Source organism: Eupeodes corollae, chromosome 3 (genome assembly GCF_945859685.1).
Source record: "Eupeodes corollae chromosome 3, idEupCoro1.1, whole genome shotgun sequence".
Lineage (NCBI taxonomy): Eukaryota > Metazoa > Arthropoda > Insecta > Diptera > Syrphidae > Eupeodes > Eupeodes corollae.
In genome coordinates, this window is record NC_079149.1 from 110,568,674 (window position 1) to 110,589,196 (window position 20,523).

The 20,523-nt window shown below is 29.9% G+C and overlaps 1 protein-coding gene across 2 annotated transcripts in view; it reads right to left on the reverse strand.

Moving 5' to 3' along the window:
- The window catches only part of LOC129951339 (E3 ubiquitin-protein ligase TRIM9), a 31,202-nt gene that overhangs the window by 2,639 nt on the left and 8,040 nt on the right, over positions 1-20,523 (reverse strand). The window contains exons 2-6 of one of the 2 annotated variants that reach the window (XM_056063436.1): positions 5,389-5,484; positions 4,911-5,042; positions 4,737-4,838; positions 4,502-4,661; positions 428-460 (exon numbers count right to left, since the gene is read on the reverse strand). In XM_056063436.1, coding sequence (XP_055919411.1) covers positions 428-460; positions 4,502-4,661; positions 4,737-4,838; positions 4,911-5,042; positions 5,389-5,484 — 523 coding nt within the window. The remainder of the gene's footprint in view (positions 1-427; positions 461-4,501; positions 4,662-4,736; positions 4,839-4,910; positions 5,043-5,388; positions 5,485-20,523) is intronic. The other variant, XM_056063437.1, reaches the window with a different exon arrangement.

Here is a 20,523-nt window from a genome sequence, read left to right on the forward strand (position 1 = left end):
ACTTGTTATTTAAATCTCTCTTTTTTGAACAAGCTTATGTTAATCGACAAAGAAATAATACCAAAAATATATGAATTTAAATTAATAACAAAAAGCTGCCATTTGGAGTCGATATGGAAGGAAGTTGCTGAATGGAGGAGGATGACAAAATTATTTTCTTATTTTTTTTCGTTTTCAGTTTTAAACACACAAAATTATATAAATTAACACAAAATGAAATTACACAATTAAATGCATAAAATATGTTAAAAAGAAAGAGAACAAAAATTATACATAAAATTAAGCATTATGATTATGGAGAGTTTTTATTGTTTGTGCAGTATTTTTTTTGTTTTGTACACACACACATAAATGATGGAATATTAAATTTGATGCATTTGTTATAAGATGATAATGGTTTCTAAAAAATAATTATTACATCTCTCACCTGCTGGCAATCTTCCATCTCCATCCTTAGAAGCTATTCACACATATAAAAAGCAAAAGCAGAATATATAATTTACCAAAAATATGAATGCAAAAGCTAATGAATATTTAAAATGCACATAATGTTACATGAAATTATGTAATCTTAATGTTGGGTTATTTTCTTATGGATTTTATTTTTTTTAAACGTTTTTTTTTATCTTTTTTATATTTTTTGACTATTATTACTATTACATCAACATCATAGTACCTGACGACGATTGAGTATCTTTTTAACCCATAAACAAAAATAATAAGACTTTATTCAAATGGGATTCATTCCTGGTTAAGAGGATGTGTCATCAGAAATTTATATTTTTGTGTTTCCTTTGAAATGTTTGTCATTTAAAATGATTCATTGTGAGAATTTTGGTCGGAGGTCATATTTTAGCACATTCATATTTATTGACTTCAGAAACATGACCCACCTTAAATGTTATTCAAATATTTAATGGCCATTCTGACTCGAGAAAAAAAATTGACTTTATTTTATGTTAAATGTTCATAATCTCACACATGGTTTAGGTTATAGTTTAAGTTATAGTGGCATTAAAAACAAATCAGGAAGAATTTAAAGGTGAATAAATTTGTTTGTGATATTTCTAACTTTATTTTATTAAAAATAAATATTAAAGGTGATTTTCTAGCAATTATCTTTTTGTCAACACTGGTTTCAACAGCTGACGCACGTTTCGTGTTTTATTTCACTGTCAAACATCTTCAGTTTAGTATCAGTGGCGATTACTGCTCATGATCGCAGGGTTAGCTACTTTCTTCTTGAAGTTGAAGATAAGTTTTCAAGAGTAATAATTCAATTTATTCAAATTTTCTGCATTCCGCCCTGAGCTTACATTGATAAATGCAGCAAATGTTTCATGATATTTTTATTAAAGTAATAACGATAGATAATTGGGATTTTAAATGAATGTCAGACAAAGCTATAAACTCTGGCGGTTGGATTCTATCAGAAGTGTGATCGACTAAAACGTCAGGAACAGTTTTGATTAAATCATTTCACTTTAAAAACTGTTGACGTTTTAACACCGTACGATTTTTTTGAAAGTTATGTTGGACACTTAAAGCTTTGTCTTTCCTAGTCTGACCAAAGGTAGCTAATTTAATTACATATTGCAAATGGGACGCACTTAGCTTGTTTTTGCTCTGAGGTGTTGTTAGAGTATTCATACTGTCCACATCCGTGAAACTCCATACGAAAGAGATACCGGAAAAAAGCAAACAAGAATAACAAAATAATATCTTGTTGTTCTCTCTACCAAATAGCTATTGGTATACTCTTTGTTTCTAGACTTGTGTGGTCATTTTAACGATATTGTTGATAATTATTTCTCTAATAATTTTTCAACTATGGTCTTTGCTTGAGAAGTATTGGAAATTCCATTTTAATTCATACCAAAAATCAAAGTTCCTATTAGGTCCGTTTGCTTACTTAACATACACGAACGGACCTATTGTTAAACCAAGATCATGAAAATAAAGTTTCTATTTTTAAACAAACAAAGAAGATTCTGTTTTAACGACTTATTCCCACCATATTCTTAGCTGGTCACAGAATTATGCATTTTAAATTAAAATTTAAATTTTTCTAATTTTTATTAATTGTAAAAGAAATGAAATTGATCCAATGCAGCTGAATAAGTCGGAATGTTCTCTTATTTAGTTTTGTTTCGCTCTTGTAGTTTTCAATCTAAAGCATTATAGTTTTCATTTCTTTTTAAAATTAATAATAACGTTTTCTGAATGATATGATATGGACTTTATAAAAATCACACTTCAAACTGTTTTTTGACTAAATATTTGTTTTATTTCGAAAGCTTTTAATAAATTGAATTTGTATCTATAATTTCTAATCTTTTCCATTAAAAGAAATGCTTGCTTTAATTTGAGCTGCTCCAAACAAAAACTACTTAAACATTTAAATAATCCGCCTAAACTATAATGCGTTTACCATTTTCCTCTCATCAAAATGAGTAAAATCGCTTAAAGCCGCGCTATTCCTTTAGAGCATCATCAAGCAAGTTCGCTAGCAGACCCATTTTCACATAAAAATAACCTCGCCCAATTTTCTGATTTTAAAAATGAATATGGTATAGTCTTCGACGATCATGGTCGATTCATCGGTGTTATCCTTTCTTACATAGTCCTACGAAGTGAAGACATCAAACTCTTGGTTTTATTAATTTACCTGTTTGTGTAGAATGTATGAGATTTTATAGCGCAGTGAACATTTCACGTTTGGGACCGGACAATTGGCTGCCTGGATCGTGCGATTTAAACTATTTTTTGTAGGGCTATGTTAAACTTATGTCTAATACAGACAAGATCGCTTCAATTGACGCATTTTAATACAATATTGATATATCAGCCAAAATGTTGAAAAAGAGTATGCCAAAATTGGACTAAGTGGATGGGCCATTTGAGGCACAATCAAGGTCAACATTTGCCTGAAATAAAGCTTCAAACATTATATTGTATGAAGCGTACTACCGATTTAAATAAAGATTTCATGAATTTTTCTGAATTTTATGTGTTTTTTTTTTGAAAAACTTTCCTATAGCTTTTAAAAAATCACCCTATATTAATTGGCTCTACAACTATTCGAATTAAAAACATTTATTTGACGCATTTCATCTGTATTTTGTGAATCTTATATCTGTATTGACAGTATAATGGGCGTTTTTCTTAAATAGAAAGTCTTTTAAACACTTTGTTTCTTATCAAAGAGAACCATGTAATTATCATAAGAACAATTATTAGTACAAGCTAAATAATAAGATACAATTTGTATCTTTTAGTTTGTAAGATTTTCAGCTTAGGTATCAATGATCTTTATTAAAAGTCAAGCTATGTAGACCTTAAAAAACGAAGGGATTTGGATTGTTGAAAAATACCAAAAGAGAGTTGCATAAAATATCACAGAAAATAATGTTCTGTACTTCTAAATATAAGATATATCATCTGCACACATCCAAGGGCTAAGTCAAACTATATTTAAGACTTCTCAAATAATTTCTAAGAGTCCTAAATGGAGCTTAAGTACTGCGAAAACTACACAAGTCCCTGCAGCAAAAGTATGTTCATACAAATTGTTTCCTATTTTCTGTCTCAACGGATTACATTTCATTCATTCCTTTTAATTCAAAAACAATTGAAATAGATTTGGTAGACAAAAATTGAAATACCCCCCTAGCTATGTTTTTCTTTAGAAAATTGTCCTCTTAATGGTTTTTGTTTGACCCATTTGCTTAAGTTTTTCAATTTATAATTTTCAGAATGAAACTTTAGTTTTAAGAATCTTTGTTAGTTTTTGTGTATTTACTCTGTTTTATTTCTCCTCTAAATAAAAACTAAACAATTATTGTAATAGTCCTTTTTTCACTACTTTTTCTACTGTTTTTGTCATCTTTTATGAACAATATTCTAATTCAATTCAAGTGCAGCTGTTTTTTTTTTAAAGCTTTTGTCTTAATCATGAAATAATGTTATAGTTGCAGTTTCTATTTTCTTTTTATTCAGAAGATTAACTTCCTCCGATATTCAAGTTGTTCATAGAGAAGAAACCCAATTTAATTAATTCAGTAAAACTCTTACACTCCATTTTCTAGCTGGTTGTGAAATTCGACACAAAAGTTTATTGAATCGTATTAGACTTTAAGAACTTTAAATAAACTATATTTGAAAAACAATTTCAGGTGTTATAAAGAAACATGGACATTGATTCTGTTCAAGACCATATCCATTTTTTTAAAAGAAAGCAAAGTTTTTCTTATCCTTTTGTTGCAAAGGAACTAGAAGTATGCTCCCCCTGATCTTTTAAACTCTCGAAAATGTTGTGTTATTATATTTAATAATTTTTCTTAGCTTAGTGCAAATTTGCATAAATGTATAATTGTAATGAGAAGGAAAACATAGACTAGCGATACTTAATAATTTTAATTAATTTTATATTGAATACAAACATTTTCTTAGCATAATACTTCATTAAAGTAATAATAAATGTATAAACTTTTCTACTTACGTTTCATCTGAATAAAGCTTAAATTATCAATTGCTCTTAAAAGTGGTGCATCATCTAATGTTAAATCAACGACTGGTGATACACGTGGTGCTGCATTTGTGACTTCCTGATGCCAAGTCATATCTGTATTTGCTACCCTATTAATTAACATTGATCCGACCTTAAAGAGGAACATCCGTTTATAAAGAACTATATCAAAAAAAAACTTATTAGAAGAAATATTTTTGTATCTTACTTGTAAAAAAGCAGCGCCATCAGTCTCTTTAAGTGCTTCGATACAAAATTGTATCAGTCCAGTTGTTTGTTGTAATTTTCCAGTACAATTTGATTGTTGATCCTTTTATTTGCAAAATTAAATTAAATCTCATTCATTTAAAATATGAAATATAATAATTAAAATTTAATGAACCTTAAGTATCCTTATTTTTGTATCCTTGTCCATACGAATAGCCTCAAGCAGATATTCCCTTCTGTCGTGTATGGCTTGTATCAAAGTCTCACATTGTGCAGTTACAAGCTTTTCAAACTCTAAGCATGATTCCTGTGACAATATCATTAAAAATATTATAATAATGTATGTCTATTATAAAGATAAAATTATAAAACTATATTATAATATAAAGGAAATGTTGACAAGAATAAAATTATTTTAACATAATGTACTTAATTCTTATTGGTCTACTGTCTGTAAAGTGTGTATAGAATATGCACGATAACCTCTGGTGACCAAACAATAGGACACGAAAGGTAGGTAGGTATCTTTATCTATGAACGTCTAAAGGACATGCAACTTTAATGCTTTTAAGTTTAAGCAATTATAATAATTAAATAGACTTTGGTTCGGTTATATGAAGTTCTTATATTATTATTATTATGCTATGACTTACCGTAACTTTGTCGCTCATTCCTTTTAATCGTTGAATAAACTCGGTTGTTGAACGTGCCTTCTCTGATAACTGTTGCAGGTTATGGGACAGTTCGGTCTGAGGACGACAAAAATGTGTAATGTTTTTTTTGTGTATTTATTATTATATGTACAAAATATTGATTTTTAGTTATAATTTTTATTTTTAACGAAACAAGACAATGCTTTTACTTTGATGAGGAAAAAACATAAAACTAAATGCTTTGATTATTATATTTTGTTTTGTGAAAGATGTTTCTTTGAAAAATCTTGTTTTTGTAATGTTGTATTATGTTTTTACCACATTCGTAAAACTTTTATGATAAGTTTTTTAGTTTGTTGTTTTGTTGTATTCTTTTTAAAGGATATATTAAAAATGTACATACGAATAATTCAATAGAATTTGTATTATTTTAAACAAAAGATAAGGGTTTCTTTTCAAGGTTGCAAACTTTTGTTGTCGGATTTGTGATTTTTTTCAAATAGTTGTCCTGAAAGTATTTGAGTAAAAACTTTAAGTAATTTTATTATTATAAACATTTATTGCAAACAACTGAATAAACTCTTCGAGTATTAATTTTTGTTCTTGTTACTTATGTAAAATGTTGTCTTAAATTCAAAATTTCCAATTATTACTTGAAAATTCCATTTATCGGTATCAAACTCTTTGTATCAAGTGGAAAGTATCGGATACTTAAGTTCTTGACTAGAGATTTAAATAACTTGATTATAACTTTCGATTCTTGACATTTAAGTTCATCTACTTGATTTATTGTTCGAAAGATACAAGTTTCAAAAAGCAGATTTGTAAAGTGTTTGAATATAATATTAATACCAGTACAAATTGAAAATGGTTTTTAGTTTGAAAGTTCTAAAAAAGTACTTGTGAAGATACCTGAAGTATATTAATTATACGTGATATTTATACCTAAATATTTAGAAAATACCTAATTTTTTCATTGAAGTAGCTGGCAGGCTTATACAAGAATGCAATCTTTTAAAAATTCAATCTTTTAAGATAATAAAATAAAATGATTGAATTCATTGAACTTACCTAACGATTGTTGCGACCTCACATTTAGCAATCAGCAATTATTTGTCCTTAAAATTACTGCAATCATTTTTTCTCAAACATTTGAATCCAATCAAATGATTGCAATCATTTGACACTTCGTGAATTGTTTGCATTCACTTGGAGTCTTTGCATTCAATTAAATTCACAATACGATTTTAAAATCTTGATTTTGCGAGGTGCATAGACGGCTTTTGTGTAGTGAAATTTTCACTTAATGCAGACTTTAAGTAAATGCAAAAACTTTAAGTGAATGCAAAGAATTTAAGTGAATGTAAAGACTTCAAAAGAATGCAAAGACCTCAAGTAAATGGAAAAAATGCACGACATGCTTCTTTTTACTTGCAATCTTAATTTAGTTTTAAATATCGCTGAACTTAAGTGTCTCGAATTGATTAAAAACATGTCTTGAGTTTTGTTTTTAACTGAGTATCATTTCAGTAAAAATAAAAATGATAAAATTTGACAACAGCTGTATGAAGTTTCAGTGTGCGTTAAGTATATTTTCGTTTTAAGTGTTAAAATATGAGCACTGTACAGTTTCGGCTATTTTTACAAACATTTCTATAAGTTGGGATTTGAAACGTTCAACTTTTTTTGTGAACGCAGGATTTCACCAATTACAATTCTATTTAATATTTATATTTTTTTTAGTTTAATTATTTTACCATTATTTTTACGCATTATGATCTATTGTGACGTTCAAAATCTCGCATCAGTATATCCTTGATCTCAACTTTTATCATACTGTTAAGCACATATATTCGTTCTTTAGCCATACTACGTGAAAGTGCTAAGCTTTATCGCGCTCTGTATTGAACTGTCATTGCAATATTTAGGAATTGAAAAGAAATGCTCGTCGACACCTTCTTTCATATTTAAGCCCATCTTCCTATCCAAATGCACTCACTATGTCTTTGACAGAAGAAGGGTACCAGAAAAATGTTGGTCTTAATAAAAACATAGCTGGAATAAAGGTTGTGTAATTTTTCCAATCACAGCGAAACTCCTGGTTTGACGATAAATACCAGCGCACGCAGTTAAGCAACAGGCATACAAAACAGTCCAGAGCACCTCGCGAGCTTTACGAGCAGAAGATGGAGAGAGGAACACTGGCTTCTTAGATGAAAAAAAGAGAACATGAGAAGCGCGATCGAGAGATAGGGTTATGTCAAAATAGGAATGAGGTTTGGACATTTTACCAAAAGGTAAAAAAAAACTCCCAAGGGTACCAGCCACGAACCGAAGCCTGTAATGACGATCAGGAGAACATCGTTGTAGAACCGCAGTCTATGTTTAGAATATGGAAAGACCACTTCTCCAAATTATATAACGGCGATGACGAGCCGAATTCCGCTGTAAGGGAGATAGAACCACTCAACTTAGACGACGCAGATTAACAATTTCGCCTACCCGACCACGACGAAGTGAAGATAACTATATCTAAAATAAAGTCAAAAAAAGCTGCTGGAGCTGACAACATCGCTGCCGAATAATTCAAAGCAGCAGGCGATGACTTGATAGGGAGCATGAGTGGAATTTCAACATAGTTTGCCCGATACATAAAAAAGGAGACTCTCTAAATTACGCCAACTACAGAGGCATCAGTCTCCTTAAAATTGTATATAAAATCCTTTCTGCCGTATTATGTGAACGTCTGAAGCCGCTCGTCAACAACCTGATAGGTCCTTATCAGTGTGGCTTCAGAACAGAAAAGTCCACTATCCAATAAATATTCACACCACGGCAGATCTTGGAAAAAACCAAGGAGCTTCAAACCGATACCTACCATCTCTTTATCCATTTTAAAGCCACGTACGACAGCATCCATAAGAGCTCTACAGAGCAATGTCAAGTTTTGGCATCCCTGTCAAACTTATCCGAATGCACGCTGCTCTATCAAGGTCGGAAAAGACCTCGCCGATGCATTTTATGTCAAAAAAGGTTTAAGACAAGGCGATGCACTGTCATGCGACTTCTTCAATATAGTTCTTGAAAGAATTGTGCAAAACTCAACCGTCAACACGAGAGGCACAATCTTCCAAAGGTTCATCTCATTACTCAAATACACAGATGATATTGACATCATTGGAAGATCAAAGCGTGATGTCAAAGGAGTGTTTTTGAGCATTGCGACGGCAGCGAAGAAGTGTTCGATGGGAGCAAGACCAAGTGCTGTCATCAAAAAAGAACATTGAACAATGACGTCTTGGTCAAAACCTCGCTATTGACAGCTATAACTTCAAGGTAGTTAAGGATTTTGAGGACCTAGACACCGCTATAAACACAGACAACAAGACTGAAATCAAACGAAGAATAATTCTTGCTAACCGCTGCTAATTTCGACTAAGAAGGCAATTGTGTAGTAAAGTCCTCTCTCGAGCATTTAAAATCACCATCTTTAAGACACTCATCATCCCGGCACGCAAGTGCGTGAAGACCTCAACCAACAAGGCGTGCGAAACTGGAGACAGCTAGCTAGGGACCGAGCTGGCTGGAGACGCATGTTGGTTGAGGCCCAGGTCCGCCCACACTGTACCGTCACCTTGAGCAAAAGCAGGTTGTCCACCTTAATCGTGTGATTAAACACCTCTAAAGTTATTTCTTCTTTACTTTCTTAAATCAGTCATTGATAGACAATAGCCATTTTTGTCGAAATAGACATGTTGACAGAATATTTAATATTAAAACGTGGTTTGCCCAAGCGACCGCAGCAAACGTGCCTGTTCTAATTTTGAGAACCCCAGAAAAAGTTTGTAATTTTTTTTCTATATTTAACTACTATCTCATACCTTGCAGCATTCCAGAAACATTAAGTTTATTTATTTTACTGTTCCAAACATATTCTGAATCTTCTAAATCCCATTTTATATTAATTCAACTGACAAAGAGGGAGATGATCAAATAAATCATTTATCATAAAGAGTTTTAAAGATTAAAAAGTCCTCAGACGTGCTAATAAATAAAAGCATTGCAAATGAGCCAACCGATGCTGATGCTGATGCTGATGCCGAATATGAAAAGGCGTGTTCACCAAAAAAATCAACAAAGATAGGGGACTCAAAATCAGAATCAGAACAGAACATAGCCATACAAATCAATGATAAGAACCATCGGCAGCAGCAGCAGCATGCGGTTGGGTTTTTGCTTTTGGTGCTCCTGCTCTGCTCGGCTCAGCTCAGTGCATTGCCCGCCCGTGCCATATCCGAAAAATGATGACTCCTGCAGCCAGCTGTTTGCATTGTTATATAGATACGATACGACTACAACAGAGATCCATATAGGACAGACAGCCATCTGTTAATGGGAACAACAAGGAACATTTTTGAGATATACGAGTACCATAAACCCATATAGGTACTTTTCAATACTTCCTGTTATTGTTCGATTTATTTTTATTGTGTTTTCGATAGATATTGTTTGTTTGCACCCTAAGTGTATGTATCTGTATAGCCGTAAGTGTGTGCTGTTGTTGCACCTTTTAATTACTATTGTCATCACATCACATCACATTCCCTAACCAGATTCTTTTACACACGACACAGGAATACATACAACTTACCACCAACTTGTAGTATCTATACCCTGTGCTATTGTGTCCTGTCTAAACTGATTATTTTGTGGGATTTATAAATGGGGAAAGGGAAGATATGAGAAAAACAAACTACGACATATAGGGGTTTTCGACATGGTTTTGGTTACAAAACCACTTAAAGGTTGGGGTCGTTGTTGGTTAATGAAAAATGTGGAAATCACTTTAAATTAAACCCGCACAGTGTTTTTTTTTGTTGTTAATTCTCTTGTAAAAACCCTGCAAATTCTTAGAAAATATCCTATTAACGCATTTCAATTAATGTTTTTGTTGTGATTGAGGTAATTGTTTAAAAATTGTTTAACACAAAATGTTTAATCGAGTGTAATGATTCTGCAACAATAATAAATGGATTCAATTGAATTTTCTGATAGTTTTGAAATTAAATTAATTTAAAACTGCTATGGACTATTTATTTGGAATGAAATATTTTCTATGAAAAAATTAAATGATTACTAATTTCAATAAAGTAAGAGTTTATCTGAAATTGAGATAAGCATCAGCTTGAAACGCTTTTTCTGACTTAAATTGTATTTTTCCAGGGAATTTTATTAATTAATTTCTTAAATTAAACATGTCACCAGGATTTGAAATATTTTTGCGCATTTTATTTTGAGTCGACAGTTTTCTTCACAAAAACTAAGCTTTTAAAAATGCGTTCCTTACAGATTCTAAGTAATCTAACTCGGCCTTGCTTATCAACGTCAAACAAACTCAAGGAAAATCATAATTGGAATAAGAAACTTGTAGAAGTGACAAGAAATGTCGACTAAAGGTAAATTTTGGAACACTCCAGAAAATCCTCACTTTAAAGGTCAAGCCCGGATAGTCGAAAAGGGCTTTATAAAATTGAAGAGATTTTTGGTTAAGGGTCCATACCAGTATGAATGTTGGAATTTTGGTGATTAAATGAACATTTTTAAAGAAAAAGTACTCAATTTTTTTGTAAGCTTATATGGAACATACTTATGTGTTGAGTATTTAAAAAAGCGTTTAAAGGTAAAAACAGTGAAAGGGGAATATTGAAATCTTCAAAAAATATTCTAGAAAATTAAAAACGTCCAAAAACTAATTCACTACTGATCAAGTAAAATGAAGCTACAATTGTTGTTCATTATTGAATCATTAATTTAAATTTAAATAAAATGCTTGACTGGGATGCATGAACTTGCTCATAAATTTAAAGGTGGGTGTCCATTTGAGAGTAAACGTGCTGCGAGTCGCTTTCAAACAGCTATCGAGAGCAATCTCGCAAGTGGATATAGTCTAGAGAGTAGCTCGCGGAGAGTTGACTAATTATTCTCGACATTCGATCTTTCTGGAAGTCACTCGCAAGTGGACACGTGTGCTTACCACTATCCAAGATAAGCTCGCGGAATACCAGTTTGTATTTTGCGTGTAGCTGTCGAAAGTAAACATGGCAAATTTGATTTGAAAATACATTTTTATTCGTTTTAACCTTCAAAAACTTGTCTTTTAAACTGTTGAATATTGCTATACAGAGGTCTCTTACAATTCTTCCTACTGTACATACTGGGATCCTTCAAAAATGATTTGCAATTTATATGCTTACCGGATGCTAAAAATCTAAGTGTTAGAGGTATAAGCTCGGGTACTGGTATATCAAAAATTCAATTTCCCTAACTAAAAAACGGCAAAAATTTCGAAACTGTTAGGATCTTCAATTTAAAGCTCTCTTGAGCTTGAGCAGACCCCGTACCGAATTGGTTACGACGATCTACCCACGGTTTGACCCAACATTTTTTTAAATTGTTTTTTATTTTTTAAGAACAGTGCAGATAACTAAAGCAGCTGCGACCCTTCGCTTGTAAGAATACATGGCTAACTGATAATATACTAGCAGAAGAAATCTATCAAGTGGACACGAGTATGAGAGTACCTTCAGCAAGAAAACTCTCAATATTCTAGCAGATAGCTCGCGATAGCCAAATTTCTAAAATTTGGGTCTCAAATGGACAGTCCCCCGAGAATTGCTCAAGTGGACACCTACCTTAAAGAGTTTGTTTAAAAATGTTTCTCTAATTTTAGTATTCAAAAATGTTAAAAAAGTTTGTTTTTAAAAATTTAAATGGCATTTGATTTAAAAAAAAAACATATTTAATCAAAATTTCTATTTGAAAATAGTTATGTAAAAAATTAAAATTGTTCAGTTTCAGTTTAAAAATATTTTAAGTATGCAGTTATTTAAAACTTATTAATGAACGTTTTACATTTGAACTTTGTAAAAAAATAACGACCCATTTTCCAGATATCGAATTTCCAATAAAAATGTTTGAAATTGTTTTTGTAACAAAAAAAAGAGCTTGGGATGCGACCCACACTGATAACGTCCCATCTTGTTTGTCGATTTGTCGTGATCTTAAGTTTGTAGGGCTTCTTGTTCTATTAAAAAACTTGTCAGTTGAATTATTCTTAAAAATTTTAAAATTACCAACAATATTTTCCATAAATGAAATAATTTGATTTTAAAATCTATTTTTGTTGACGAGATTTTTAGTCGAAAACCAATTTTAACGTTTTTTAGTAGTATATTTTAAAAACTTGTGTTTCTTATTTAAAAAAATAAAAATTAAATGAATGACATTAATTTGAAATCAATATCTTCTAATGTTTACTAGATATCAAGAACCGAACATCAATTTGTACCAAATTTTCGTATTTTTTTTTGTAGAATTTATTTTTTATGAAAAAACGGAATGTTAGATTTGAAAAACAAATACTGAATGTCGAAAACAATATTTTCAGTGAGACACAATTAATAAATAAAATTTGAAGCCAATATTTTTGATTCTTGAAAAGATATTTAAATCGAAAGTAAATTTGTACCAAGTTTTAGTATTGTTTTTTTTTTAAGGTTATTGTTTTTTGTAAGAAATTTTCAATTCGATTTTTCTCAAAATTTTAGCTGTCAATTCGATTTTTCTTTAAATTTTACCGAATGTTAAAAACAAAATTTCTTACAAGATAAAATTAGTTTGAAGCTATAATCTCAAATGTTCGAAAAGATATTTGGTTCGAAATTCAATATTTACCAACTTTTAGTAATGACTTGTTTAGGCTTTTATAAAAAAACCGTCAATTCAAGTTTTCTCAAAACTGTACCAAATGTTGAAAACATTATTTTATATAGACAAAATTATTTGGAAGCCATTATTTCAAATTTTTTAAAAAATAATTGAGTAGAAAATAAATATTTAACAACTTTGAGTAATGTTTTTTAGGTTTTTATTTTTTATAAGATGTTAAAACCCTTATTCTTCGTTGCACAAAATTATTTTTGAGATAAAACCATTTTTGTTCGTTAAATATTAGAGGTATCAAATATTTTTTCTGTTTTTTTTATTTACAAAAAAAACGTTAGTTGTATTTTTTTCCAAAAATATACCAGTTTGGTATTACGTTGCAATATAAAATTGGTTCGTGAGATATTTTGGGATAACCAAAATTTTCACCTTTTTGTAAATTGCTCAATTTTTTGAGAATCCTTTTTGCATTATTATCTGTATAACAAAATTTATTTGAAGTCGATATCTCTACTGGTTCTTGAGCTATGTACGACGAAAAAACGGACGCACGTACACACGCACGCACAGACATCTTTCTATTAATCTTTTATTTCTTTCAATTCGACAAATCGGACCGATTACAATAACTTCCTATGGGAAGTTAACAATGTCATTTTTGATCATCAAATATTGTTGATGCTAAAAGCTTGTACAGAAAAAAATTTAAATCGGTTGATTAGTCCTTGAGATAACTTAAAACCACAATAATGGTTCTATGGGGTACCCTTCTGGAGCAATACAAAAATATTTGTTCATATTGAAGAAGCCAAAATTAAAAAAAAAACACACACATTTTAAAGAAAATTCAAATGTTCGATTTTTGACCAAAAAAACTGTCCAGGGACTACTGTTTAAAAAAAAAAACAAGAATTGGCTTAAGACCTTAGTTCGTAAATTTAAAGTCAATCGACCCAATTGTTGTGCTGTAGTGGAAAGGAGAAACAGATAGACGGACGTAATCGGGGACCTATTTTTTTCTTAACATTTCTACCAAAGTAATGCAATGTTAGATTAAAATCTTGAGCTTAAAACCTTTTACGAATATAAAATTTCACAGGTAAAAATAGGCTGGGATGCGACCCATACTTCTAACTTCCCATTTTTGTTCGTCTGTCAATATTTCTGAAAGTTGAACAGAATATCAACAACATATTGATAAGGAAGTTTAAAGATTGTATTGTTTAATACTTGATTCAAAAACTATATCGTTTTTATTTGTGTAAAAAAGTATTCAATTGGTTCTAAATACAATGTCCCATTAATAAAATTAGTATAAAGCTGATATTTTCCATTGTTATCAAGATATTCGAGTTGAAAATCAATTTTTACCAACTTTTAGTATAGGACGAAAAAATGCAATCCGTACGTACGAATTCTACAAATCATTGATATATATTTTACGGACCTTGAAATGTCGAGAAATTCAAAATTTTCAAGTCTACAGATCGAGTCGCTTACAACATCTTCCTGTGGAAAGTTAATTAAGAAGGTTTTTTTGCTCTTACAATAATATTTTATAATTTTTTAATAACGGGCTTATAGTTTTCATCAACATTTTAACATAGGCGGTTTTTTCGAGTTATCACATCACTGAATATCAATATTTTCAAATGTGTCAAATTATTTTTAACTTCCCATAGGAAGTTATTGTAATGGGTCCGATTTGTCAAATTGAAAATTTTGACATTTCTCGACGTTTCAAGGTCCCTAGAGTCGAAATAAAAGATTTTTAGAAAGATGTCTGTGCGTGCGTGTGTACGTACGTTCGTACGTCCGTACGTTCGCGACGTTTTTTTCGTCGTCCATAGCTCAAGAACCAGAAGAGATATCGACTTCAAATAAATTTTGTTATACAGATAATAAGGCAGAAAGATGCAGAAAGGGCTCTCAAGAAAATTGCGTGGGTGGTTTTTTTACCATAGAAGTTTGAAAAAAAGGTGAAAATTTTGGTTAACCCTAAATATCTTACGAACCAAAAACGCTAGAGACTTGAATTAAATTTTATATAATATATTGTAACGTGATACCAAACAAGTATATTTTTTGAAAAAAATTAATATAACGGTTTTTTTTATAAATCAATAAAACTGAAAAAATAAATTTGTCACCTCCAAAATTTTACGACTGAAATATGATTTCATCTCCAAAACAATTTTGTGCAACTAATAATAATGTTTTTGATATCTGATAAAATTTTGAAAAAAATCTAATTGACAGTTTTTTTTACAAAAAATAAAAATCTAAAAAAAACATTACTCAAAGTTGGTAAAAATTGAATATCGATATATCTTTTCAAAAACTTAAAATTTAGGATTCAAACTTATTTTATCTTATGAGGAATATTGTTTTCAACATCTTGAAAAATTTTGAGAAAAATCGAATTGACAGTTTTTTTACAAAAAATAAAAACCTAAAAAAAGAATGTATAAAAGTTGGTAAAAATTGATTTTCGACTCAAATATCTTTTGAAAACTTTGAGATATTGGCTTTGATTTACTTTAATCTTTCAAAAAATATTGTTGTCAACATTCAGTTAAAGTTTGAAAAAAATTGAATTCACAGTTTTTTAACAAAAAATACAAACCTAAAAAAAAAATTATAAAAGTTGGTAAAAATTGATTTTCGACTCAAATATCTTTTCAAAACTTTGAGATATTAGCTTCTAATTAATTTTTGCTTATAAGAAATATTGTTTTGAACATTAGGACAAATTTTGAGAAATATCGAATTTACAGTTTTCTTACAAAAAATAAAAACATTAAAAAAAATGTATAAAAGTTGGTAAAAATTGATTTTTGACTCAAATATCTTTTCAAAAACTTAAAATATTTTCTTCAAACTAATTTTATATTATAGGAAATATTGTTTTCAATATTCGAAAAATAAAACTCTAAAAAAAAACAATTCTAATACTTGGTAAAAATTTACTTTCAATTTAAATAGCTTTTCAAAAATTAAAAATATTGGCTTCAAACTTATTTTATTTCACAGAAAATATTGTTTTCGATATTCAGTAATTTGTATATAAAAATCCAACGGTCCGTTTTTTCATTAAAAAAATCTACAAAAAATAGTACGCAAATTTGGTAAAAATTGGTACGAGTACTTAGAAGCAAGACAAATCGACAGACGGGATAGGAAGTTATCAGTGTGGGTCGCATCCCAGCCTCTTTTTTTTATACAAATTATAATACATTTTATATTTTCAATGTTAAAAACTTAAAATTGGATATTAACTTTTTTCATTACACGAATACAAGATTTGGTACACACAAACGCAACCATAAATTTGAATAAAATGGTTTCAAAACAAACAAACGATTAAGTGTTGTTAATATTAAAATTAAATGTGTACTTAACAACTGTGTAGACATAATTTTATAATTTAAACTTACTTCAAATATTGTTATACCCTTTTTAAAAGCACAACGTTCGTCATAAATAAATGAACAAAAATCAATCTACGTAATAAACTGTTCTTTTTTTACTCTCGAATTCAATTATAAAAGGCTAAAAATCAACAAGGATTTTTGTCTATAACTTGATTTTCTAAAATAACCTCTGCAGTACGTCCTACGTCGTACGTCGTCATCGTCTCATCGTAGTCCTCGTTGTAAAATCAAATTAAGTAGGTTAATGCAAACATCATCACTTAAGAAACTTCCCCTTCTTACATTGATTTGTTTTTCACGTCAAGAGACAATATTTGGCTTCTTCATGGTATAGCTTGTCAGTAAATGATCCATAAATTTAATAACCTTTTCTTATCTTAAACATTTTCAAGCACACACCCTTTATAAGTATATTACTACCTTTACCTACATATATCCTTAAGTGTACATGAAAATGGCAATATCGAAATTTCATGTTGACATATCTTAGGAAATTGTGAGTAAATCAATTTAAATTATATAAAACTCAATCAGCAATTAATTACGACGCTCTTCAGAAGGATTTTGTTTACTTTGTGAAAATATACCAAAGGTAGATAGGTAAGGAAAATGCTTAGAAAATATTCTTCAAGAAGAAAATTGATATGTGATACATTGATTTGATATTCTTGTTCTTTAACTTTTATATCTCTCTCACCCTGAGACGCATTGTTCAATGTTTAATGTTCATGGATGTGAATGATATAAGTTCCTTGATTACGGTCTAATTAATTGCTTCTCTTTGATATGGCAAAGTGCAAACACTTTGTTTTCTTTATATTGTTGTTGTTGTACATTTTATCACTCGACGGATGAATTAAATGCGAAGACTTAGTAAACTTCATATGACAAAGAATGAAACCTTATATTTTAACCGGAATATAGCTGGAATGCGTAAGAGCATCAGTATAAATTTATAGGTAACAACATTTGATGATGAATGGATGGGATGTCTTGTCTGTGTCTATCTTAAGTTTAAGTACGCAGTACAGTAAGACCACAAATATGTACTAAGGTAAATGCAACTTACTTATATTCATTACAAAACAAAAGACACTTAAAAGAAAAGAAATTAAATCAACTTAACGAGGTTTGAATCCAAAGTAATGAAAAGGGTAAGAGATTCCAAGACAATGCTTCTTTGAGCTGTAAAAATATGTTATTTTTAGAACTTTCCAAAGAAGAAGCAATTGGCAACAAATCATAAAAAAAGCATTATTTTTACTAAATCAATTCGTTTTGTTGAGTATAAATTAAATAAATTGTTGTTATTCTTTATTAGTAAAAAAGTGCATCCACTGAGTAAGAGGTTAGAAGTATTTGACAGCAGTCAATAACAACTGTCAAATGTCAATTTCTTTGATTTACAAGTGAATTCAATTAATTTTAAACCGAAGATGTCACGTTCACTCTAAGTTGATAAAGACATCAAATATTCAAGACTATGGATAGGATAGTTTTGAATGCCCAGAAAAAATTTTCTTTGAAGAAAACTGATTCCTCGACATAAATCGAGAGTTTTATTTTCTTTAAGGAATAATTGAGAAATCTGTGATACGGGAATTCTTAATAAAAAGTTTAAATAAGTACTCGTACTTAACATTAATACATGTTCGATGCAATAAAATATTTAAGTTCTTATGAAAGTATTTACAGTGCATATTATTCGTCAGAAGACCTTTGTTTAAGAATTAACATGAGTTGATAAGAAAGGAGGAAATTTAACTGCATTTTTCTGAAGAATCATTGTGGAAAATTGTCAGAAATATTAATCCAATCTTAATGTTTGTATGGCAAGTATTGCATTCGGAAAAAAAATGTAAATCAAAATTTTAATCAAACTTGACATTACGATGGTAGAGAAGTAGAAATCCATATCGTCCGTCTACAGCCCAAACTATTCGTTCAAACTTGGAGGTTAAAGTTTCAAGCAGATTGACGGTAGCCATTGTTTTTGTTTGAATTAAAATAATCTCCATACAATTAACAGTCGATAATACGAATTTGAGTGAGTTTGATAATCAAGAAACCAGTTCGAACAGTTTCTTTTTTGAGGTAATTACAGTACTTGAAACAATAAACTCGGTAAATAATTCAACTTCTCATGGCAAAGATGAAATATCTAACATAATGCTTAAAAAGGTTGGGCCAAATTTGGTAGATATATTGACACACATTTTTAAGCATACACTCTGAAAAGATTCCTCATGATTTAAGAAAAGGTATGATAGTTCCATTATTCAGAAAATGAAGTAAAACAAATAAAGGAAACTATAGACCAATAACTTTGTTATCTTCAATATCGAAATTGTTTGAGAAGGTAATTAAAACAACAATTCTGTCTTAGTAAATAAACTTTTTGAGTCCATTCCAATTTGGATTCAGGGCTTGGTTTTCTACTGAGGAGGCTCTTTTAGAATTCTGCTGCATTTTACAAGAAGGTTTAGATGCTAAGAAGAAGTGTTCTGGACTTTTCGTAGACATAACTAAAGCTTTTGACATGGTGAACCACAACATAATCTTGGATAAACTATATAAAATTGGTTTTCGTGGATTCATTTGGAATTGCTGGAGTCTTATCTAAAATTAGATTTCACAGTGTAACAGTTGGGTGCAGCAGAAGTCTCACAGGGATCCGTGCTGGGCCCAATTTTATTTTTTGTTTATATTAATTTTTTTTTTGTTTTCCTTTCCGAGGAAAAGTCAGAGCCTTTGCTTGTAGCAATAGTCCTTTGAATATAATTTCAGATATTAATTATGAAGTTCACTTGCTAAGATTTTGGTTTGCTAAACATGAGTTAGTTGTGAGCAGCAAAACAAAGTTAATGTTTTTCAGTCTAAGAGGTAGTATCTCTTGGATCTCTTTAGACATACTAATAATTATTCATTCTCACGATTGCTTCAATCACTACTTTATGGTCACCACACTCAATCATACCATCCCAATATTCAATGCAGTGGTAGCTGCTTTAAAATTAAAAAGTTGAAGACTTTAAGTATCTCGGCATCTGTATTGATCAAAACCTTAACTGGGACAAACACATTGCTATTTTAAAAAACTATCTTCCACTATCTATCCACCTGAAAAAGCATTGCTCTTTAAATTTGTTGAAGATTTTTTTGGAATTTCTATTGCAATATGGAATACTCTGTTAGGGTGGTGCATATGTCAACAAACTACAACAACTCACCGTTAATAAGAAATCAGCTAAACGTAACGTTTGTAAAACTCATCGTTCAATGAAACTTTAAAAATTCTTCCCGTAAGACATTTATATTTTTTTAAAGTTTAAAAAGTATTTTTTAAAAGAGATGGATATTTGGATAGTCCGATTTCCGACATACGAAGTCTTCTAAGTAGTTCAACCTTTATAGTAAATATCCCATATTTTTGCACGACAAGCTACAGAAATTCCTATTCTATTGCTTTTTAATAAGCTTCCTATAGAAGTTTGTAAAATAAGAAATATCGGCGCGTTTTTAAAAAAAAAATAAAGTTATGGCTTCTTCCCGTGGACTACCAAGAAATAGAAACTTTGCTACGTTACACTGTCTAAAATTAAACGTATGTAAACCAAATACAATTTGTTTGTTGAAACTTAACTTTAAAAAATATTTTTAATTTTCAAATTCCTTTTTGCTAAAACTATTTTTAATTTTCTTATGCATAATTTTTAATGTATAATTTATATTAATTTTTGTTTTCATTGTATTTTTTGTAACCCCACACAAAATAAAATTGATGTGGCACCACCAGTGTTTTTTAAAAATAATTGTTGTCACTAACTATTCTTATTATAAAATATTTTTTTTAAACAATGTCTATGTATTCGAGCGCAATGTATTATATGAATTCATTAATAAGAATAAAGAACTTATTCATCAACTTGGATTCATCAAATAGACAAAATATATTTTTGTACTACTCCAGAAGGGT